Consider the following 24,874-nt stretch of genomic DNA (forward strand, 5'->3'; position numbering starts at 1 on the left):
TCAGAAGAGAGAAGCCAAATAAATATCAGATCACAGAAGCCCAAAGATGTCTGGAGAATATGTCAAGAAATGTGGAGATGGGCTTCTGGTGGTGCAGTGGTTGAGAGTCCACCTGCCGATGCAGGGGACACGGGTTCGTGCCCCGGTCCGGGAGGATCCCACATGCCACGGAGCGACTGGGCCCGTGAGCCATGGCCGCTGAGCCTGCGCGTCCGGAGCCTGTGCTGCGCAACGGGAGAGGCCACAACAGTGAGAGGCCCGCGTACCGCAAAAAAAAAAAAAAAAAAAGAAATGTGGGGATATTAACAGTGCAAATGTTACAGAGATTAAGTAATATTTAGCAAGAATTTGTTCGTGACAACCACTAATGCATGGTGAGCACAACTTTAATGGAGGAAGTCAGAGGACAGGGTTGAGGGTGAGTGGAGCATGACCAAGAGGAGATGGTGACTCTAAACAGCCTTGTCAACAAGTTTAAAGGAGAGGAGATAGGGTGGTAGTCAGAGGTTTATGAGGTTGTAGAACCCCATAAGCAATAACATTTTTTTTTTTTTTCGGTACGCGGGCCTCTCACTGTTGTGGCCTCTTCCGTTGCGGAGCACAGGCTCCGGAGGCGCAGGCTCAGCGGCCATGGCTCACGGGCCCAGCCGCTCCGCGGCATGTGGGATCTTCCCGGACCGGGGCACAAAGCCGTGTCCCCTGCGTCTGCAGGCAGACTCTCAACCACTGCACCACCAGGGAAGCCCAACAATAACATTTTTTTAAAAAATATAAAGCCATTTTGATAGCTCATCAAAATATTTTTCTTTGATTTGTAGTTGGATGAATATGGAAACATCAGAGAAGATGCGTGATTATGTGCCTAAAAGCAAAAATCATACTAAACAAATGTGCATCACATACTTGACCTGTATACACGAGTCACCAAAGTATGTGCATGATTGAAGCGACTGATTTCTTCTTTCTTAAAAGCTTATTGTGAAACATTTAAGACATAGAAATAGAAAGCACATTATGAGGTAACCCTTATATCCACTGATATACTAAAAAATAAATAGTGCCAAATTACTTAAAGCCCCATGATGCCCCTCTTTGATTTTATCTCCCTGCCTTCACCTGAACAGTTACCAATGTCATGAATTTGGTGACTCCTCTGCAGGAGATAAACTAAGAATACATTCTCATTGTGTCATTTTCACAGAAAATGATGGCTAATAGGGATTAGTATAATGTTGATCTATTATTTGACACTATGAGAAACTCTCAAGTTTGAGGAAGTTTAAAATATACTTTTATACAAACAGTAAAGTGAATTTTAGAAGGTGGTTTAAGCATACAAGCTAAGTAAATTTTCATGTAAACCAGACAGCCTGAGCACTATCATAAAAGATAAAGCTTATGAGCTAACCTAAGGTTCTTGCTTTGACTGATGTTCCTAATTTCATGCCATTTCCTTATTCTCATGGTGTCTAATATGGTATTTTATGCTCAAAATGATTTTTTTCCGGGGTGAAGCGTCGTAGGCTGAAACACCAGTCTTCCTTGTGAATGCTGCATTCACTTGGTGGAAAGGCAGTGCTGTTTATACAGGTGAGTCTCAGTAGTACAAGTCAAGGCACTGGGTAGTGGTGTGAGATGAGAAGGGGACAGGATGGTACATAATTCCAGAAGCACATCACCAGATGGTAATAAAGTTCATTGCTTCTCCACGTGGCACTCCTTACGCATCCAATGACTTAAATCCTGGTCACGTTAAAATCACTCTGTCACCAGAGTATAGCTAACCATTTCCTATAGGACAGGAGTATTTGGTTTTGCAAAGATTTAGCTTCAATAGTTTTTAGTGTTCAAAGTGAAATATTTCAGCTTTATATTAATAAAGGGATGCAATTATTTTTACCAGTTTACTTTCCCCCCTCTTTTTAAAAGTCTCAATTACATTTTGATTCATTGATTGTTTTTGAAACAAATATACAGTTCTTGAAGCTCTGAAAGTCCCATTTCTTGTCTTTGGAGAAAAATAATTTTCAGTCTCATAATCACAAAACATCAAATCAACATAAACATCCACGACAGCTCCTTTGAGACATGATTGTATCAGCGGTTGGGACGTCAATACAAATGAGATTCAACCCTTTTCTTCAGGAAGCCCAAACATGTCACGTGGATGCAAGGGGACACAGTTGTGCCTGCTGTTTCCAGGTCCTTTAAACCACAGCACACTCCAAAGCCTGGGATTATACTCAAAAACACGTTTAACTCAAATATCCACTGAGTTTCTCTGAGATTTTTTTTTTTTTTTTTTGCTGTATGCGGGCCTCTCACTGTTGTGGCCTCTTCCGTTGCGGAGCACAGGCTCCGGACACACAGGCTCCGGACACACAGGCTCAGCGGCCATGGCTCACGGGCCCTGCCGCTCTGTGGCATGTGGGATCTTCCCAGACCGGGGCACGAACCCGTGTCCCCCGCATCGGCAGGCGGACTCTCAACCACTGCGCCACCAGTGCTCAAAGCCCTCTTTGAGCTTCTAATTCTCCAACCTCTCGATTCCCTTGCATGAGAAAGAGCAATATCCTAGAGCCTCTGCCTTCCCTACAAGAGTCAAGGCAATCACAAAAGATAGACCAGATAAATCAAACGACAGGCTTCCCAGGCTACAGACATGCATAGCGAATTCCAGCGGAAAATGCCTCCTGAATCCACTGCTCCTATTACCCACACAGCTACCCCACAGTCCTGCAGCCCACTCTCCTGCAGACATTGGATCACATGACCTGACGGGTGCAGTGCCATCAGTATGAGCCTGGTCTTACCAGCTCCTTCCCTTAATTCTTCCCTGCTTCCATTTCTGGTATTGATAAAATAGGCCCTGTCTTTTACTGTTAAAGTTTCTTTCTTCCCCTCTGTAGGCAACAGACTTTTCAACTAAGCCTACCAGATAAAATATAGGCTATCTGGTTAGATTTGGATTTAATTTTTTTTAGTATAAATATATATCAATTATTTCATGGGACATATTTATGCTAAAAATGTTATTTGTTATTTATCTGAAAATCAAATTTATCTGAGTGTATTTTGTTTTGTCTTTTTCTTAATCAGGCAACCCTACTTTCAACTGGCTTTAGATAGCCCAGACCCCACGTGACCACTGTGCTTTTGGTCCCTGGATGTTAGTCAAGCTCTAGCGAGTTTGTAGCTCCCTCTGCTGGCAAGCCAGACCACATCTCTGACTTGAGCTCCACTATGAAGTTGTGAGCAGGAAATAATGGACGGCAATGGAAGAAAGTATAAAACGATTATGGGGGATGGGGAGTAAATCTATTCATTTGAAACAGGGGGTATCTTGAAGATTTGAGCCATACATTTTTTCCCTCAGTTGTTTCATATTTTAGGAATTCTTACAGCCATATGAAGTCACTTATTGTTTAATTTTGAAATCATGATATCAGTGTTTTATTTCTTCTGTTCCACAATGAATATACATCAAACTGTTTTAATATTACATTGTAACTTGGATCCCAGAAAACTTGCAACTATCTTTAGAGTCCTGTCTTGTAGCTTCTGGAGGGTTACAGGATCAGAAGATAGAAGTAGGATATTATTTTCAATGATTAGTGTTCTAGCAATAGACAATTTGAAAATTCTAATTGGAGAAAATTGCTACTAACAGTTCTTTTTCTCATTATGATGTTAGTTTCTTATGTTTTGCCTCATTGTGAGAGTTGTTCAAATCTTTTTGCATAGTAACTTGACAGGTACATGCAGCAAAGTTGCTGAGGTGTGGGGAAGTATTTATAGTAAACATGTCTTTTAACCTTTGCAACCAAGTAGTATGAAACTGGACAGCTAGCAGGTTGACTCGGACAAATCCCAGTTTTACAGGGCAGCACATCTTGGCCTGTGTATTACAGATGGCTTTCCATCTGGTGGCCAACACCAAGCTCCCCATCAGTTTCTTGAAATATGAGGAGAAACTGGCATAATCCAGTGAGTGGAAAACAGAAGGCCTATTCTGGCCTATTCAGGGTATATTTTGCCTTGAATTGTAATTTTGGTAGACTCCGGAACAATGTTGGCTGGATAAAGAAGAAAGATGGAGTCAGAAAATCTGTTTTCTGAGATGCTGCTGGGCTCCGGCTGCTTCTCCAGAAGGGCCTATATCTTTTCCACACAGTGTTGGCGGAGAGACGTGCCCTCAGGTCCTGGCACCTGGCTGCATGTCCAGGCAGTCAAGGTGCAGCCTCCAGTGCTTAGACTGGTGGGAGAACATTCAGAAGTCAGAGAGTTCCTGGTCAACTTCTGGAGAAGTTTTTTTATTGAGGACTGATGCTTGGTTTCAGATACAAGGTAATGTTCTAGCCACAAGGACAGCAACCAGAACCAGCAAAGCGGAATAACAGATGGCTAGTCAGCGTGGAGGTGTCTGGGGCATGCTTTGCAGTTCAACCCCATGGACTGGGTCCACCTGTGGGTCAAATATGAGGGAGTTCTGAGGTGCTGTGACTTAGGGAATGTATGGGAGTGAGCTTCCGGCACACCATGTCCCAGGGAGTTTGGCTGCTAAAGCAGGGGAGGTCAGTGGGGCAGCACAACTTGAGGGTCTGGGAGTTGCAGTGAATGGTCCACAGAATCTCATGTTTGAAGCATGACAGAGGAATAGCTTAGGCAGGAAATATTAGCTTATGTCAAGGGATGCAAACTGGCAGCCCAGCAGATGTTCTGGTGGCTTGCATAGTGTGGAAACAAACCAGAAGGTCTGAACGTTGAGTATGCTTTCAAAATTTGCCACGGTTACCAACACTCCCTGTGGCCTTACACAGGCTGCTTCACAGTTTAAGATACCGGCTGCTGGGTCCCTAATGCCATTTGAATTTGGAAACTCTGGCTGACACTTTAATTTTGTTCTGATTGATCTGGGAAGCTGAGAAGGACCAGAATCTTCAGAAGCAGCTAACACTGGATTCAGCTGTGAGAAGCTGGGTCAACAAGAGACAGAGAAAGTAAGGTAGCTGCTGACATCGCTAAAGAGAAAACTGTCGTCAAAAGTACTATCAAAGATGTCTAATTATTCAGATACAGAAACTAGCTAAACTTCACTTCAATTGATGAAGCCAAGACCAGTCACTCTTAATTACAGGGAGCCAACAGACACACTTTGTAAGGATCCCAGGTTGTATTCTTATAACTCACTCCTCTTTTATAATATACTTATTTGAGTGGCAGTATACTAGATAAGCAAGCTTTCCAGGGATTGCACAATACCCAAAGTTCTATCTTATTTATTGGTTCATGGGACAATATCTAAAATAGCTTGAGAAAACCTGTTTTGGATGGTTGAGAAAAATTTAGCTGCTCCTAAAGAGATGCTAAAAGGATGCTCTTTACCATCCAAGGCACCAATTTGAAAATCCACAGTATCCCCGATAGTGGTCATTATCCCAAAGGATTCTGTTTGAATTTACAGACCTGTGTCCATCTGAAACTAGAAAAATGACCTTTGCAATATAACCCTAAAAATGACGCTTTTGCAAAATAATCGTCTAATAGTTCAGATAATTTAGCTCCAGTATATTCTACAGTGGTGAGCTAAAAAGGAAGCAGAAAGTTGCCTAGCGCAGGGTCTACATTGGTTCTCAATAAATATTTAGTGAAGAATAAATGAATTTGCAAAGAACTGAAACTCCACTCCCATCTTTAAACATTTTTGTTTTCAAACTTCATGTGAGGATCGGTCCATGACTTACTAGAATGATTTTTTTAAAGCACTCTTTGTATCAGTAAGAGTGTCATCTTAATAAGCCATCAACACGTATCCAGCTGGACAGTTTCAAGACTTTCTTCTGCTATATAAATCCTCTTTAGTAAGCCAGAAGATAAACAGTTTGGAAAAGTCCCAGGAATGTTTGTAACTGTAGCCTGAGAGGACTTGAACCAATGGAAATCTAAGGAAAGTACTTTCAAAAGATGATTTAACTGGACTGCAGAAGAAATCCTAGAAAACCACTTTATAACATTCAGGCAAATGTCAGGGACAACTGGTTTCAAAAATCTAAAATATTTCACTTGTGTATTATGTGCACTATTCCCACTTTAAAAAATTCGCCTACAGTTGGAACATGTAGGGATTTTTTTAACTCTACAAGTTTTACTTTTCTTCCACTTGGGGCTTTTGGAGTATTTGATGTGTGCTGAGTACTGGGACTATAGGCAGGGCAAATATACATATGGTTTCCATGTGCTTGTTGTATAAAATTTACTTCAAACTTTCATGAAGTTTAGCTAATTATGTTCCATTAGAACAAACCCAGGTCCTATTAGATGATTATTAACAGATATGGTGCAATAACAGCATTCTCAATATTTTGGAGAACAAAAATGGAAGAAATCCAAGTTTGAGCAGTTGGTATGAAAATATGTTAGAACTGAAATTACATGCCTCAAAATAAGAGCAAATGAAGCAGAACTGAATATGTTCTTATCTACTGATGAGACACTAGCAACAGGAGGACATTTAGTCACAGGCATGTTCACTGCCATTGACAAGCCTGGATACACTGCCTTTATTTAAGAAGCGACAACTCTGGGAAATTCAGCAAAATAGTAGTTTTCCACATTTTTTTAATTGAAGGATCTTCACCCTGATAGACTCTTTAGTATTCATATTCGGGGGACTCATTTTAGGGGTGTTAGTGTTGCTTATAATAAACTGCTGCCCAGGGAGTGAGCACCCAGCTGCTGATTGTATTAAAAATAGCTGAGGTTCATATACATCCAATCAGACCTTCACACACACACCCACACACACACACACCCCTCTTAAACCTTTTATGGAGTGTTTTTCCTTGAGGTGGTCCTTAATGATTATTGTAATCTAGTTTCACCTGCCCAGCTATATTGGAACTATTGACACATAGAATTAAGTGATCCAGGCAAATCCCTTTATGAAAGCCTTATTTAAAAGTAGAGAGCAACTTTGCAAAATAAAATAAAATAACTAACAATTAATTTAATATAGATCTGTGATATGAAATAATTTAAATAGTTATATATAATATGTATTATAAATTTAATAAAACCTGTCAGGCTAATAAGATTTAATGTAATCACCTCCTTGAGTATATTTACTTCTCTGAAAGAAGGGAGAGCAGTACAATCACCCTCGCTGTATCAAATGGGGTCTCTGGGAAGCATTTGTATCATCAGGAGGATAGCTGGATCAATTTCCCATTACTGGTTTCTGTGAAGGTGTGATATCACTGGTAATACACCACTAAGATGAAATGAGAATTTGTCAACTACGTCTGCAACACCTAGTCTATGCAATGCTATTAAAGGCCATACTCTTATCTGTAGTACTACCTATATGTGAGAAAAAGAGAGAGAGAGAAAACAAAACAAGATAAATCTCTGGAGGAAAGAATCTTGCCTATTAACTACCGCAATAGAGATCATTGTGACAATGACATTGGAATGAAGAACAACAAAAAGAATAAATATGTCTGTAAATATAAAGCAACAATTGTCAAGCTTTAGTGTAAATTATGAATGCCTGAAAGGCTGGCCAGATGACATTTTGAGCTCCCTCACCAGGATTTCTGATTCAGTATGTCAGGGGTGGGAATTTACATTTCTAACAAGTTCCCAGGTGATGCTAATGCTACTGGCCTGGGGCCCACACTTTGAGAACCACTGAGAAATATTAGTTATATAAAACAATGATGTCTTGTGGGGCTTATAGTTTATATAGAGTTAAAATCCATGCATATATGGACAGTTATTTTGTGACAATGGTAGCCCTTCTGCTCAGCAGGAAAAACAGATAGTCTTTTCAATAAATAGTCTCAGTAAATGGTGCTGAGTCAACTGGATATTCATATAGGAAGAAAAACAATGGTTGATCCCTTTCTTACACCATGCACTAAACCCAGTCTCAAGTGATTGCAGGTCTAAATGTGAGAGGCAAAAGCAGCAAAACTTCTAGAAGGTAGTATGAGAGAATATCTCGGTGACCTGTTTAAGATATTCTTGAACAGGACCCAAAAAACACTATTCATAGGGGAAAATTTAAATTACATTAAAATTCTTAATTATGTTAATCAAAAGACACTATTAAGAGTAAAAATGCAAGCTACAGACTGGAAGAAGATAGTTGTAACATGTGTAAGTGACAAGGAGCTCATATTCCAAATTTATAAAGAACTCCAACAATAATAAACAATCCACTATAAAAATGGGCAAAATTCTTCAAATGACACTTCACAAAAAAGGTTATACAAATGGCCAAATATATAAAAACTAGCTAACCTCAGTAGTAACCATAGAAATGCATTTGAAAGTCACCATGCAAGTCCCCTGTTCAAAATCAGATCATGGATGCAATTAAAATACAGTTAAAATGAAGGACACTAGTAAGAACTTATGAGAACCGTGGCATAGTGAGAAACCTCATACACTGCTGGGGGGGAAGGTGAAATGGCGCAATCATTTGGATATAAATAATTTGGCATTGTTTACTGAATTTGAAGATGCATATCCCACAAGACCCAGCAATTTCATTCCTAGGTATGTCCACGTGCACTAAGAGACTTGTACCAACATGCTTATACATCATGTGTCCTAAGAGCCCCAAGTACAAAACAACCCAAATTTCCATCAACAGGAGAATCGATAAGTATGTTGTTTATAAAATGAAATTCCATGCATCACCACTGACTATGGATGAACTAACTACATGCAACAAGATAGGTGAATCATAATATTGAACGAAACACAAACATAATATTGAATGAAAGTGGCCAATCACAAAATTACATATGAATGATTACATTTATTTAACTTAAAGAACAAAAAACTAATTTGTAGTGCATCGCTCCTTAGTTTGTAAATTTTTAAAGAAAAACTAGGAAGTGATTACTTTCAAAATGAAGACAGAATGGCTTTCTTTGTTGGGAAGAGAGGCCAGTAGTTATGAGGGGAGGAGATGGGGTTTTTTTGGGTACCTGCAATGTTCTGTTCCTTTACCTGGGTGGGTATTTACACAGGTGTTTGTTTTGTAATATATCATTGAACTGTACATCTTGTTTTTGCCCCTTTTCATCTGTATACTGTATTGAACAGCAAATGGGATAAAATGCTTTAAAACATAAATCACTCACTCTATCCATTTTTAAATACCGCAGTAAAACAAATTGTCCTTTCAGGTTGCTTGAAAACAGCTGAAGTCCTTGATTTAATTATTTTCTGATTACAATTTAATTAATCTTTTTGTTTAACTAACTTATTTTCATATTCTAGTTTCTACATTACTTTGTATTAATTTGGCAAAGTGAGTTAATATTGAATGAGAATCAAATGCTCTGGTGTCATCTGGATAAACACCTTGTTTAATTCTTAGACGGCTTTACATATTTAATTTGATTTCAAATGTACAAGGGAGACAGAATAAAAGTAGGATCATTGCAGGACTGAATAGTTTGTAAATATAACTGACCAACTCCAATGATGCTACTGCATAGCAGAAGCTATTTAGATCATATACTGATATGTTAAAATGAACCTTATTTGAGGCAATTCTATTATTGATATATAATGAAAATATCATCACTAAATATAGGTCACACCATACCAATGACCAACAAGTTTAATTTTATTTTATAAACTCCTTTCTAAAGATATAGTCTAGTATTTCCATCTCAGAGAACAAAATGAAGCAATTGCATTTTAAGCACCTTGAAGGATTTGAGATTTAACCCTATTTGTAAGCTAACAAGTTAGCTGGCCACAGTTCCATGGATGCACAACTCCTGAGTTAGAGATGAAAGAGTCAGATGCAGAAAAGCACTCTGAGCATCAGCTTATTTGGGGCTGGTTTCCTGAGCCCCAATTCCCACAGGCCTAAGAGAAGTCAGGTTATATTTGCATACACCGTGGGTGGCGTTACAGGAGAGTAGCTCTGAGTTGAAGGAAACCAAATAAGCCTGCTTGTCCTTTGCTCAGGAAAGAGAGAGAGAGATACTATCTTCTAAAGCTCTAAGCAAACCTACCCTTCGTTCAGATGGAGGTACTATCTCCAGCTGCCAAGGCTCTTCCAAGGCTGTTCACTATGCATACAGCCTTGAAAGGATAGTCTCGAAAAAAGGATAGCTAGTGCCTTGCTCATAAGACATGCAGAAACACAAGACCCCGGGAGAACTGTCTCTCCATATTGGTGATGGCTAAAACCTGTTTATACAGTTGATATAAGACATTTTCTTCAGTTAGAAACTGAATACTGAATACTGGTCTAAACTGAATTTTTCCATTTTTTTTTTTTTGAAATGGGAACCAAAAATTTTTAACAGTTCATATTGCATTCAGAATGCTTTTGAGAGTCATAATCACATGAAGTCCTAGAAGGACCTTGAATACATATAGTGCATATATATGTAATACACATACATCTGGTTTGTTTTCCACCTCCCCCATTTAAAATGTAAATTCCCTGAGGATAATGACTTCGTGTGTGTGTATAATTTATTTTCTTATTCTGGTTCCTACATTACTTTGCACTACTTTAATTAATAAAGTGGTATAGGTCTGCCGTCCCTCTTCTTTCTCTTTGTCAACACCATCATCTTAAGAACAATAACTAAAAGTGTGTGCCTGTAATCTGAAGGTACTAATAGTCATCAAATATGACAATGTTTTCTTATCTTCAAGACCACCTATCCATAGAATCTAGGACAATGGCTCACACACAGTGGAGCTCAGTAAATATCTGTTGTTGCATTGAGTTAACCTGAACTCAGGACCCCATTCGACAGTCTGTAAGCCAAAAGTTGCTCTTGGTGACATGCTTGCTCAGTAACATGCTGTCCTTTGAAAATAGAAAACATTGCTTTTTCTCAAACCCGTAGACAGTCATCTCAAGCTCAAAGACTTCTGCTCATTTATCATGATTCTTGTGTACAGATGTATAAAACGGAGGGAACCATCATATGCATCTCCAGAAATGTGTGTTTTATTATGAGATGAGAAGGAAGTCAAGGAGCGCCTGTTTTTCCTTCCTCTGAGAACTGGTCCCACCCACGCCCCCACCCCACCCGGTGCTCATTTCCATCCTCTTCAACAGGAATTTAGCAGCCAGAGCTTATGGTCGAAATTCTATCCATATAAGTTCCTCCGGGCACTGAATCATCAACACAATGCTTTGCAACCACTCTGGTCTTCTTTACCAAATGCAACCTTTCTGTCAACAACAAAATGTGGAAAGGACACAATGTTTCCGTACTCCTTCCACATCAAAAAATTACCTCCTACCGGAACTAGAAAATGTATGTCACTGTGAATTACCATCTGCTACAGCTCCTCGCCGCCGGGCAGCGCCGGGGTCTCGCACACAAAGGGTGAGAGCGGGGCGTGGGGAGGCTGCAAGGCGTCGCTGCTCCGCCCGGCCAGGCCATGTCCGCCCGAGCGGCCATCCCGGCAGTGGGGACCAGGAGCCGGCTCAACTTGGGGCTCGGGATATCTGAATGCCACGGAAACTGCGATCCTACCCAAACGAGTCAGGGAGAGAGCAGCCGAGGGCGTGCGCGAGCTGAGTGAGTGCTTACGTCGCAGCGAGATCTGTGCGGGGATAATTAGAGAGGAGTTAGGCTGAGCCGCGTCCTCTTTGAGCAGCGGCAGCCGCAGCCGCCGCCGCCGCCGCCGCAGCAGCAGCCCGGAGGGGCGCGCCCGACTGCGGCCGCTGGGCAGCGCCCAGGGTGAGGCCCGCGCCCCGCAGCCGCCGCCCCGCCGCGCCCACGGTCCCGGCGGCTCCGGGCGCACAAAGGCGGCGGCTACCCGCGTGGCCTTCTCCATCCAGGCGTTCGATTCTCGCTCCCTTCCTTCTCCTCTCCCGAAGGCGAGAATGGCAGGGCCGGGCGAGAACCTGGGGCAACGGTGGCCCTAGCTCTGCTCCCCCCACCCCTCCTGCGGGGAGAGGAAGCGGGCTGCTCGCGGACGATGTGGTCAGGGCTGCTCCCCAGAGCGTCTTCTGCCCGGGTCCCAGCTGCCGTCCCTCTTCTCTGCTCGCTCCAACCCACCGAGAGGGGCTGATGCTGCTATCGCCGCCGCCGCCTCCGAAGCCGCGGCCGATGGATGCCAGGGAGGGCCGCCTTGCTTAGCGTCCCCGCCTCCGGGTTTGCTGGTAGGAGCCGGCTGCTCTTTCTTCTCTCTCGCTTTGGGGTATTATAGAAAAGGTTTTATCCTCCACTCCTTTTTCCCACCCTCTCCTCCCCCAACCCTGCCTTTGCAATGTACCTTCCCGGCGAGATCCCTCCCCCCAACCTCTCCGCAGCAAGTCCGTTGAAATAAAGGGCTAGAGGAAGACAGAAGTTGGGGGTGGGGTTGAGGGGGGAGCCCACGCTGGTGCCAACGCCACCAAAACCCCTTCTGGTGCCTTATGAGATCACGGTGCATCCAGGAGGGGAGGAGGGAAGGTGCGCTATCTGCAGAGCCTCCGCCTAACTGGATCACAGTCATTTTAAATGGAATCCCACAAATGTCTTAGAAATAGCATCTTTGAATAAGTAGAAGGAGAAATAAGCTCCTTCCCCCCCTTTCTCTTTCTCTCTTTTCCCTTCTGGCAAAGACGCTCTCTCCCCCGCCCTGAGCTCCGAGCTGAAGAGCCGCCTTATTATTAATCAGAATTTCCATCGTTATCCCTGGCAGGAGCATCCTTCAGTAGGGACCGCAGAAGCATCACAGTGCTGGGGCTGAGATGTGCATGGGGGCTGTTTCTGTTACATCTCGGAAGAGAAGAGGACAGCACCAAGATCAGCACCACCTGTGCGGGGTGCAGTTAGGCGTGTTTTGTTAGGAGAGAGAAAGGACAAGAAGAGGAGCGCTGGGCCGCCAGAGGTCCACATCTCTTTAAAGGAAAGGGACAAGGGAACTAAAGTGGGACATTGTTTTTAGGGGGTGGGCAAAGAAGTTTATATCCTCCATAGAAAAGGTGTGGGGAAGCAGGAGCAACAGGGTACTTGACTGGACACCAAGACAAATCGTTTCCTGTAAAGAAGAGGAAGCAGGCAGCAGCGAGGTCTGGAGGCCGGTGTGTGGTAGTGACCAGGGCCAGTGGTGCAGTGGGACAGCCAGCAAGAGAAAGGCAGGGCTCAGGAACAAGCAGAACAATGACTCATTTACAGGCTGGTCTCTCTCCTGAGACCCTGGAGAAAGCCCGCCTGGAGCTCAATGAGAACCCAGACACACTGCACCAGGACATCCAGGAGGTGAGGGATATGGTCATCACCAGGCCGGACATTGGCTTTCTCCGCACAGATGATGCCTTCATCTTACGCTTCTTACGGGCCAGGAAGTTTCATCACTTCGAGGCTTTCCGCCTCCTGGCCCAGTACTTTGAGTACCGGCAGCAGAACCTGGACATGTTCAAAAGCTTCAAGGCCACTGATCCGGGCATCAAGCAGGCACTGAAGGATGGCTTCCCTGGGGGCCTAGCCAATCTGGACCACTATGGCAGGAAGATTCTAGTCCTTTTCGCTGCCAACTGGGATCAGAGCAGGTAAGTCCTAAATCCGAACTTGTACTAGGGCTTCTTTTACTCTCCCATTTTCCAGAATTTATCTTGAGTAGTGTCATAGTTTTACAGCTTTGACGTTACTGTTTATTTGGCTCGGGGTGGGTGGGTGGGGTGGGTGGGAAGAGAAACTGGAACGAAGAAATGCGTTTTTGGTGGGCACCCTGGGGAGGTGGTGGGACTTTTATCTTTACCTTTGAAACTCTTACTTCACGAGCACCCGTTTTCTACTGCAGCGTTAGGTGCTTCCTGAACCATATTATTGTGCTGTATAATCTCAATCATTCAGCTTCTAAATAAAGCTGCTAATTTTTTCAACTCCTAAATAAGTTTACTGTTCTGTGGAGAAATGAGTATGAGAATGGAGACAACTTTCCCTCCTTCCTCCTAAAGAAATTCTTTTTTTTTTTTTTCCTGAAGAAATTCTTAAACTGGATTCATCACCATCATCGTGCTCCACCACTTCCCCCTCCTCTCTCTCTTTAGTACTGCGGTTTTATTTTTTTAAGACTACCCTGGCATTCAACCAAGATCAAGTAGTTTTATTGCTTGGAAACTTTTCTGCTTGGTGATGTGTAGATGAAGGAATAATATGATGTGTGTCACTTCAATAAAAAGGAAGAGTTGTCCCCTCTGTTGCTGAGCATGCCGCCGACCCTGAAAATAAAGGCTGACTTGTGTGCTTGTTCTACACCTGTCACTAATCTAAAGAATGTGTTTCCTGTCTGATGTGATTTTTCGTCATTTGGAAGGAAGTGAAAAATGTTCAGATCTGTCAGTTGGCAGACTTTTTGAGCTCTCTGGCTTTTTAATGGAGGAGAACTAATATTCTTACTTCATCTACATTACAATAGAAAAAAACAGACAATGACTCTTCTACTTCCTCAGTTGGAGGAATTATTTTCTCAGATTGAAAGATATAAGAAATTATAAAAGACCTTTGTGTAAGGTAGTTTCAATTAAGTTTGAAGTTAAATAAATGTCATGGAACTTAAAAGCGTCACCAGAATTATGAATCATAAGAAGCTTGTTGTTAAAACATCGCTGTATTTTTAGTGCGGTGAATGGTGATTTTTGATGCATCTGGTTAGTTTAAACCATCTCTGGAGCAACTTTAAAAGACTTTTACAGTTACTGAGAAATCTTATGGATCTTATAGGTCTCCAGATAGGCTTCTCAGAGTCTTGGGATTTTAGAATGCAAATTAATATTTTTAACAGGCGTTTAACCCTTCAGTTGGTCTCCTTTTTCCTGTAATTCTACGTTGAGAACTACAATTATTTTTTAGGTAAATATAAAGATAAACTACTACCTGAAGAATCATAAAGCTAAGAAACTCATAGAGTTAGCCATTGAGGGGAATGGAGCTCTCTTTCTGTCTCTTATTTTGGTTAATTATAGAGATTTTACTGTACTCTTTATCAGGTAGCAAAGTTTAAAGGCTCATGAAATGGCATCCTTTGACCACAATTTCTCTTTTAAAAGTTTTTATTTCATCTAAGAAGTACATTGTAGGGTTATGCAAACCAATTATTGTGTATATCAAAGCAGAAAAATTTTATTCAAGAAAGAACCTAGTATTTCATGAGTTAGACTGGAACTTAGTTTATTGAGTTGCCATGAAATGAGCGCTATGGAAATTGTATATTTAAATATGTCTCAAAGTCTGTTAAAGATATCATTAGGGAAGCAGGTTGCCCTTAGGGAGACAGGAACATACATCAAACCTATTTTCATTTATTTGTATAAGTGAGCTAATATTGACATTGATTTATAAACCTAATTAAGATGAAAGCCTCTTGTAGTTCTCATGTATGTGGAAAGGTGATTATTTTGGACTTACTAAAGAAACTGTGTTTTAGTTGTCTATCTCATGTTTTCATGTAAAGGCTAAGTTACTAGTAATCAAAATATATCTCCCTGGAAATCTACAATGGGAGGGGACTTATTAATTGATATGTAGAACTTTTTCTTTAAATCTACACAAAATCTTAAATATTAAAACTTTGTACATGTGACATTAAAAATGAAAAACCATGTCCTGTAAAAATACCTTACAGGGCCTATAGACTAATAATTGTGAATTCAATTTCTGTGGTTGGAAATGAACAGGTATGATCAAGAAGTTTTAGTACTTCAAGATCAAAAGGTATACAATTTATTTGGAGCTTATCTAAAATTCAGTTGAGTTTCCTCCTCCTATATATTTTTTAAAAAGTCCCTCCCTCCTTTTCCCTGCCTGCACCCCCCATCCCATGTCTACATGCACATATACAAGGACTAGTGGATAAGCAGGTCCCCCCTCTTGGCATCCTCTGTAAACCTTTATCCTTGGGAGATGTGCCTAAGAACTGTCTCTGCCCTGTTCTGAAACCAGCAGGACAACTGCCTTTCTGACAGTGCCCAGAGTGTCACCAGCTCTTTTCCTGCCTTTGGCCTGAATCCCCTTCCTTCCTCCACCGTACATTTTCAAGGCTTATCTGACTTGACTCCTACAGAAGTCTCTGCCACCTTCCCTAGGTGTTTACCTTACGATTGCTCTGTTAGCTGGATATGCCATGTGCCAAATTCTTTTACTCCTCATCCCTCCCCTGTTCTGTGAGTGAGGTGTTCTCACCTTCCTGCTCTGATCCCACCGGTCCAAACAACCTGGGTCCCTGCAGAAGACTGCACATCTGAACATAATTCTAACCACCTTCTAGAGCTGTTCAGTGAATTACCTGGCTTTCAACAACTAAAAAAAAAAAACAAAAAAACACTATTAAAAGAGACAAAATAGGGCTTCCCTGGTGGCGCAGTGGTTGAGAGTCCGCCTGCCGATGCAGGGGACACGGGTTTGTGCCCCGGTCCGGGAAGATCCCACCTGCCGCGGAGCGGCTGGGCCCGTGAGCCATGGCTACTGAGCCTGCGTGTCCGGAGCCTGTGCTCCGCAACGCGAGAGGCCACAACGGTGAGAGGCCCGCGTACCGCAAAAAAAAAAAAAAAAAGAGACACATAACATTATTTTAAAGAAAGAATAGGTGGGAATTGTCCAGGATTGCACAGGGAAATTCCAGAAATGAGGTAGAAGAAAATGTCCCCCTTTATTTGGATAACAGGTTATTTCCAACTTCCCAAAGGGAATATCAAGATTTTTTGTGAATTTTGAAAAACTTTGTAAAGAGTTTTGTATAACAAAAAAATACTAAGCCTCATGTTATTATAACAGCACCTGAACTAGCGTTAATGTTCAGTAAATGTTTGTTGAGTTGAATTGAGTTATGCATTTTTTTAAAAAAAGAATTCTAAGCAGGAAGTTATCTATATATATTTTCTCCTATATTGAATTTTTAGGACAGTTTTCTGTGCTTCTCAGGAGACTGGAAACAGTAAATGTGTGTGAGATGGTGACTATAAATAAAATAGTGTCTCTTCCTATTGCAGTATAGTGCAGGTCAGTTTCAGGTTATTGCAAGTAACTGGACCGTTTCCAAAGCTTTACAAGAAATATGGAATCTTCAGGAGACTGAGGTATAATATTTACAGTGTACCCACCTTGTAATACAGCTAAAAAAATATTTGAAATACTGAAATGTCAAAATGACTTTCAGTGTGGTCTGTGGTTCTTTTATAAAAAAACAGAACAGGTTTCAGATGATTTGTTACGTTTATTGAGCAGGCTATCCTTGGCAAAGATTCACACAATTTTATCTTTTTTTTTTTTTTTCAAATCGTCTAACATAATTTCTGAAAACAAAAGTAAATTCCACAAAATTAAAAACAAACGGATTGTTACCCTGCAGCACTGTGATGCAGTAGTCCTCCATATATTACATGCTATCTTGCTTTCCTGAGTGACAGTGCCCTGCTTAGGACTCAGCAGATACCTTCAAATTGTCCACCTGATTTCATCAACAGAGTGTGATGATAATGTACCGAGAAGCTAGAATAGATTATACTACCTTAAGAAAAGGAAGTTTGGAACGAAAGTAGATTGTGGTCTAGACCCTAGGGCGTGAGAGCAGGTATCTGAGAAGTCGAAATTCACTGGCATGTAATTATTGGGAATATTCATGAGTAAACTGTGTTACCTGAAACATAATGATGACATGTATTCTGATATGTGGCCTGTAATTTGTCAGTTAGCCTGCAAGTAATATTTTACCTTCTTAGACTTATAAATGACTTCTCTCTACTTAGTACCACAAACAACCAATTGTAAACAAACAATTTATCTGGAATCTGATTAACATCCATTAGAAAACAATTAAATACAGCCAAGTTAAAATGATTCTAATATAGTGGCAATTCAGAAAGCACTGACCGTCTTGTACCATGTTTGGCTTGTCATAATGGACATTGATTATCACTTATAGTACTGAAACTCTGAAAGAGCTCAAAGACTGATTGGTGAGACAATGCTAGGATCCTCTAACTTATCCTGGAATTTGCCTAAAACATGTACTGTTGTCAGTTTGTTCGTTCCTATTGTGTGGCTTTTTCATACAAAGGAAAATATTATACAAATGGCCAGCTATTTGAAGCTTCAGTTTTAATTATGACTATGCTCTCATTTATTAAAATAATGTAGCCAGTCTTCAAATGAAAGAAGGTTATGATGATGGTAGCTTAAAAGTTTTAAATGATAGCCATAGACTATACATATTTGCTTTATTCTCAGCCACAAAGCTTTACTCTTCTGTGGAAGTGCACTAAAATAAAATAACATAAAATACAAAATAAAATAAAATGATTAGAAATAGATTAAAACAGACAAGGGCAATTAACTAGTTAATTAGGGAGAAACACTCTTACTTGATAATTTTAAAAGCAAAAAACAAGCCAAAAAAGAGGCTTAATTTTTTTGGACTGATTTTTCAAGTCTTCTTGGCTCTGTTTATTAAAATATTTAAATATTTCTCAACTTTTTGTTTCTTGGTGTCATATATCCTGGCAGGGTCAGGAATCCTTACCTTCGAAAGCCTAGAGGCACTGCTATGCCGTATTACGGCTGATTTTGAGATTAGGTCAATACTAGGAATGCAGGTGTGGGTTCCATGGGGTTTCTGTCCCAGCAGGGCTTCTGTATTGCTTCCTTATCGGGCTGCTCTTTAAACAAATACTCTGGGAACTGCAGCTTACTTCAAAATATGCCCTTGGTTCGTACCATGGAAAATGGGAGAGAAAAAAAATTGTCCTGAGAAATGTTAGCTAAATATTGGGACAAATCTCTTTAAAAAAATAGGACAGTCTCTAAAAATTAGGGTAATTATGCAGTAATTAGTGAAATAATCCTGAAATAACAGCAATGACCAAGAGTTCCAAACTTCAGCAGGATGTTGATTGGGTCTGGCCCAAACCAGGCTATTTTCATGTTTCAAATATGCAACTTTAAACAAAGTTGAAAAGAAGCAACAGATTTGATGTTACTAAAGTGCTCTGAAAGGATGTCTCAAAAAATGTGTAAAGATATTTTAAAACATGAGCCAACAATTAATAAATTATTAAATTATCCTTAGTAAATTACTATATTTCCTCCATTCTGGGAAAAAGATTGAATTCTTTTACATCATTGAATGCAGGTACATACATTTCATTAACATAGTAAGTGGCACTATTGACATGAGGGAAAAGATGTCCCCGTATGTTGGTTGGGTCCTTACAACATCGAGTAAAATGAGTGAATAGAATAGTACTTGATTCAAATCAATGTTTTAAAAAGTATACTTTTTTCCAGCATTTGCTACATACGTGGACATTTAATAGGTGCTAGGTGCAAAAAAGACACATGACACATTATTTGTACCATCAAGGAACATACAACCTCTCCGGGAAGAAAAAACACAAAAAGCTAAATAACTCCAGAGAGGTCATTAAGTGCTAAATGAGGGTATTGCTTGTCAGTGCTGGAAGTTCAGGGCAGGGGCAGCAGGCTGCTCAGTGTTGTATAGAAAGAAAATCACCTGCTCGGGTAATGTAATCAACCTTTTATTTTTTCATTTTAATTAATTATTTAATTCATTCATTCATGTTGAAACACTTTTATAGCATATGCTATGTGTCAGGCACTATTCTAAGCACTTTATAAACATTAATTTATTAAATCTTTATCACATACATACGAGGTAGCTTCTGTTAATATCCACATTTTGCAGATGCGGAAACTGAGGCACAGAGCAATTATTCCACCCATAACCTCACAGCTAGTAAGTGAATTGGTCAAACTTGTTTTGTGTGTACAGGTAGTTAACCAACATAAATCTGGGAAAAGACAATTAAATATAATTATAAAAAAAGCAAGCTCTGATAATTAAAAGATTCATCTATGTTTTAGAAAATCTTGATTAAACATCAGAATGTAGACCATTAGGCACAGAAATTTAAGTTGGTAGAATAAATATTCTGAAGGCAAAGACTGTATTAAGCAGCTAAGCAGACACTTATTCTGCTCTGAGGAAGAGTAGCCTTTTCAATGTATTTTTCCAGCACAACTTTGTTTTATTTCATTTCATTTTATTTTGGCGGCAGCCCGTGCACACTTTTTAACCTTTTTTTTCCCCAAAGAATTACATTTTTCCTCTAGATGTTTCATTTACAAGGATTCTTTTGTCCTTACTCATGTACATTTCCACAGCAGTAAAATTAAAGCAAGGCTGAGACAACTAATCTGTGCCTAGTGATACAAACCAGACACTTAATTATTTTGGATTTCACATTTCCTCCAAGGTTTGTAGACTTAGCCTGTTCCCATCCTGACTTTTACAAATGTCTTGTTACTTTTCTTCCACCAAAGCCCCTTGCTGGGACCAGGTTGGAGCTAACCTGATAACTGGCCTGGCGCCATGTTGGTATCGACTTTCTGATCCATCTTCTGACACACAGTATGCCACTGAGACATGAGAAAGCAGAACAGCTATTCATCAAACTCGGTTCTAGGTCTAGGCACCATAAGGAGTGGAGAGCACTGGGGTGTCAGAAAGACCCAGCTTCTCATCTAGGCTTCCAGTTTTACTCCCATAGTGATTTTGGACAAACTGTCTAAATTCTCTGAGATCTCATCTGTGTCCTCATCTCCAAAATAATAGGAACTAAGTCAGGCACAGAGACTTTGGGCTTATTTTGAGATTAAGATAATGCGTTTGAAATTGCTTTGGAAATCTTAAACGATTACACAGATAGAGATATTATTATTACCACTCAGTAATATAAAATACCTTGGTGAATTCATTGACTTTAGCACTAATGATACTCTGAGGCATTAATAAAAGTAATTCTTCTCCTTTGTCTCTTCCCCTGGCACCTTTCTAACACAAAGTGCTTCAGACATTAGAAAATGTGGCATAATGAAAACTGAGGGTTGGGGGCAGCCTTAATGAAGAATTTAATAATGGCTGATTGATTTAGTGACAGAGGGGAAGCTGCTTGCTCTTGTGCTGCTCAGTGTGATGCCAAGATGCCAGTTTTTCCTTGTCAGGCTGAAAGAAAGGGCTGGAGAGTAGGAAGGAAATGGCCTGTTTGTGATTTAAGTCGCTCTTTGCACTGATTGTAAGCTCTAGTAGGGGATAAGACGTTGTGAGCCCCAGGAGAGAAGCATAGGCTAGGTAGCTCCCCAAATCCTTGTAAGGCCAGAGCAGGAGAAGAAGCTTCCCTGCTCTTGATCACACTGGTACGAAATAGGAGAATTTTTTTTTTTTTTTTTTTTTTTACATATTATAGCAGCTTTGACTTCCTTCAAGAGCAGTGGTCTACTAGTCCCAGGTGTACTGGTGTCATTATTTCATCCTCTCCAAGTTGATTTCAGGTTCAGGCTTTACCTAATGCTGCTTTGGGAAGCACAGTCAGGAGCCAAGAGCTCCATTAATGGGCTAGTTTATTGTTTATGGCTTTCTTTCAACATAGAAGGGAAGAATAGCAATGGTAGAGTTACTATAATTGGGGTGAGCTTGTGAAATACTTATTGTAGTGACGTCTAATTTGTAAAATACAACAGTTCGGAAATAGTTTCAAAGAGAATAATGAAAGTAGGATTCCTGAAGACAGAAAATTCATAAAATGCTCCATTTCTTTGGAAGATATTTTGCAGACTTTGGCAAGGTCTCATGTAATAATGTTCTGCTTACGAATAACCTGCTGAGCTGCTAATGGTAGTAATGTGACATGTTTGACAACAGAGGATTGGAGTGTCAAGAGTGGGTTTTTTTGTTTTTTGTGGTACGCAGGCCTCTCGCTGTTGTGGCCTCTTCCGTTGCAGAGCAACAGGCTCCGGACGCACAGGCTCAGCGTCCGTGGCTCACGGGCCCAGCCGCTCCGCGGCATGTGGGATCTTCCCGGACCGGGGCACAAACCCGTGTCCCCTGCATCGGCAGGTGGACTCTCAACCACTGAGCCACCAGGGAAGCCCTTTTTAAAAAAAAAAAAAAATTTATTTATTTTTGGCTGAGTTGGGTCTTCGCTGCTGCATGCGGGCTTTCTCTAGCCGCGGCGAGCGGGGGGCCACTTTTCGCTGCAGTGCGCGGGTTTCTTTATGCGGTGACTTCTCCGCTGCAGAGCACAGGCTCCAGGTACGCGGGCTTCAGCAGTTGTGGCTTGTGGGCTCTAGAGTGCAGGCTCAGTACTTGCGGCGCACGGGCTCAGCCGCTCCACGGCACGTGTAATCCTCCCAGACCAGGGCTCGAACCCGTGTCCTCCACACCGGCAGGTGGAATGCCAACCACTGCGCCACCAGGGAAGCCCTCAAGAGTGGTTTTGACCTGCCCTTTGAATTCAGTTAGCTAGGATGTTTTTATGTTTCTTTTATTAAACTTATACATTAGTATAATTTATATAAAAATCACTTAATTCTCTTTTTGGAAGAAAGTATTAAATTAAAAAAAACATTGTTAGATTTACTCTTGAAAACTTTGCAAACCTGCTTTTCTCTATTGATGATCCTGGGATTTGCCTTATTTTCTTTCCTTTGGAATAATGATATGTATATAAGTTTCTCTCTTGATTTGACACAGTTTTGGAAAAGCCAAACTTAAAATGTGTTACTTAAAACAAATTGCCTCTTGTTTTCAGCCCTGCTGGTGCCATGGTTTATTCTTCATACATACAGTGCATCATTCTTCCAAAGCCGATTTCAGATTCCACTTTTACTTAAGGCTGTTTGGTATTAATGCTATTTGTCATTCTTATAGGAAATGTAAGAATGATCATAATGGGGGGAAGTTCTAAACTGGATTGTTCTAATTTTTAATTTTCTTAACTGTGATATTATTATGAACTTCAGAAATTAAAGTGAATACTTTTTTAGAGGGGGTAGCTCTAAATTTTAACCAGAACTAAAGCCTTCCTGCTCCAACTTTCCAGTCTGTGTAGGCTTATAGGCTTCTGGTCACAATACTGTGTTAGGCCATTATGTTTAAAAAGGAGATGAGCCAGCCATGAAGTGACAGATAAAGGTATTCAGTCATTCATATTTCACAGATTTAAAGACAGCTAACAGAGCTCTACAAAAAAATTTATCTCATGTGCTTATGTAGTATTTTGGGATGCCATAGCCTTAGGCCTATAAATACCCTGTATACTTTCCAGAGATTTAAAAATAATCTCTTGATCCTTGCCTTTCACAGTAGTAATAAGCTATGTAAAGATTATTGTTAATTTTTAAGTAAAATTTACAAGCAAATATTCTTTAGTTCTGATCATACCCTGCCTATGTCTGTGGTTACCATTACAGTAAAAAGGGTGCTATGTGTGTATTCCAACCAACATTTACTGAACACATGATACATACCTAGCATTGTGCAAATGGTTTCACCTGAATCATGTCTTTGACTTCCCTTCCCATACCCCCTCCTCCCACCTTGCCACTGCCAGTGAGCTGCAGTGAGATAATCATAGATACTCTCATTTAAGGGAACTAAACCTCAGAATGATAAATCATTGACATGTCCAGGGCCACACAGCTAATGAGGGACAGGAAGAGATTCCGTCTTGAAGTCTTCTGACACCACACCCTTTGCTTAATTAATGCTGGGACCCTAAAGAGATTCTATTCCAAGCTACTGATTTTACAGATGAGGAAATGAGGCCCAGAGAAAGTGAGAAATTGCCTGAGGTTTCACTGTTAATTATTCCTTCCTTTCTGAACTACTACACTTTCTCCATTCGCCTCCAAATGTTTTTAGAAGTCAAAATAGAACTACTCCCTCACATGTGCTCACTGTCTCATGCATCTTCCTGGTGAGCCCATTGCTTCCACTGAATCCCAATGATTTCCACTCCTAATCCACCCCCCTCCCCACACCACCTCTCCCCTGAGGTCAGGATTTCTTTCTCTCGCTTTTCCCAGATACCTCCACCTGAATGTCTGAGCAGAAAAGTAAACTTGAAATGCAGGCTGCTAAAAACGGAAAATTGTTAACATCTTCCATAAATTTACTAATCCCTCTTGAAATGCTGGGATTCCCTCTTAGAGTAATTATCTCATTTTCTTCTCAGCTCAGATTGCATTACCTCATCCACTTCCTTGAACGTAGGAATGGTGTGCTTTTGATTCTGGAATTTTCAATCTTGAGCTCTCTCCTGAGTTTGGAATTTACTTTTTCAGATGTTTACTTGATATATCTTTCTGGGTATACTACATGTTTCTCAAGTACAACGGATACTATTCCAAATTCCACATTTCCAGCCATCCTCAACTGTATCCTCTTTTTGCACTATTGATTTTGATGAAAGATTTTTACCATCTAATCAGACTGAAGCTAGAATCTGTGTGTCATCTTATACTCTTCCCTCAATCTTAGCCCTCACGTTTAATTATTAAATTTTAAAAAGTTTACCTCTAAAATAGTTCTCAAATTTGGCTTCTTTTCTTCTTACTTCCGCTGCCTTCGTTGAGGCAGTGTCTTAATGCACAATTAGTGTCTTTGCACTCTAGTCTAGTTCCATTTTAGAAGAAAGTAAAGAGCATTTATGGAGTTTTTACAGTGTGCCAGGCACTGTGCTAAGTTGCAAGGTAGAAAAAGATAAAGTCTTGACCCCTAAATTTGGATGGCCTGTGTAATAACAGACAGGTACATTTTCCCTTTTATTTTCATTGATCTCCCTTTCTTTCTGTCCATCCCACCTTTCCTTTTTGTCTTTTCTTTTCTTTTACCTTTATGATATAAACTCAGTACAATTAAAATCTGTTGACACTTTCAATCATAACTGTTTACGTATAGTGTTGTTTATTGATGAAACTCCTTCAAATCTCATTCTCAAATTTTCTACATGTGAAGATATGAAATGTCAGTACTGCTGAGAGCATTCTTGAGCTATTTAAAAGTACCATGCCTAGTTTTTAGGGTTGTT

The 24,874-nt window shown here is 40.5% G+C and overlaps 1 protein-coding gene across 1 annotated transcript in view; it reads left to right on the top strand.

Annotated features, from left to right (window-relative positions):
* Positions 1–13,068: 13,068 nt before the first annotated feature.
* The window catches only part of CLVS2 (clavesin 2), a 64,133-nt gene continuing 52,327 nt past the window's right edge, over positions 13,069–24,874 (top strand). Inside the window, exon 1 of the mRNA XM_079939707.1 lies at positions 13,069–13,540. Coding sequence (XP_079795833.1) covers positions 13,152–13,540 — 389 coding nt within the window. The 5' untranslated portion in view covers positions 13,069–13,151. The remainder of the gene's footprint in view (positions 13,541–24,874) is intronic.

This window comes from Stenella coeruleoalba (assembly GCF_951394435.1).
Source record: "Stenella coeruleoalba genome assembly, chromosome: 12".
Lineage (NCBI taxonomy): Eukaryota > Metazoa > Chordata > Mammalia > Artiodactyla > Delphinidae > Stenella > Stenella coeruleoalba.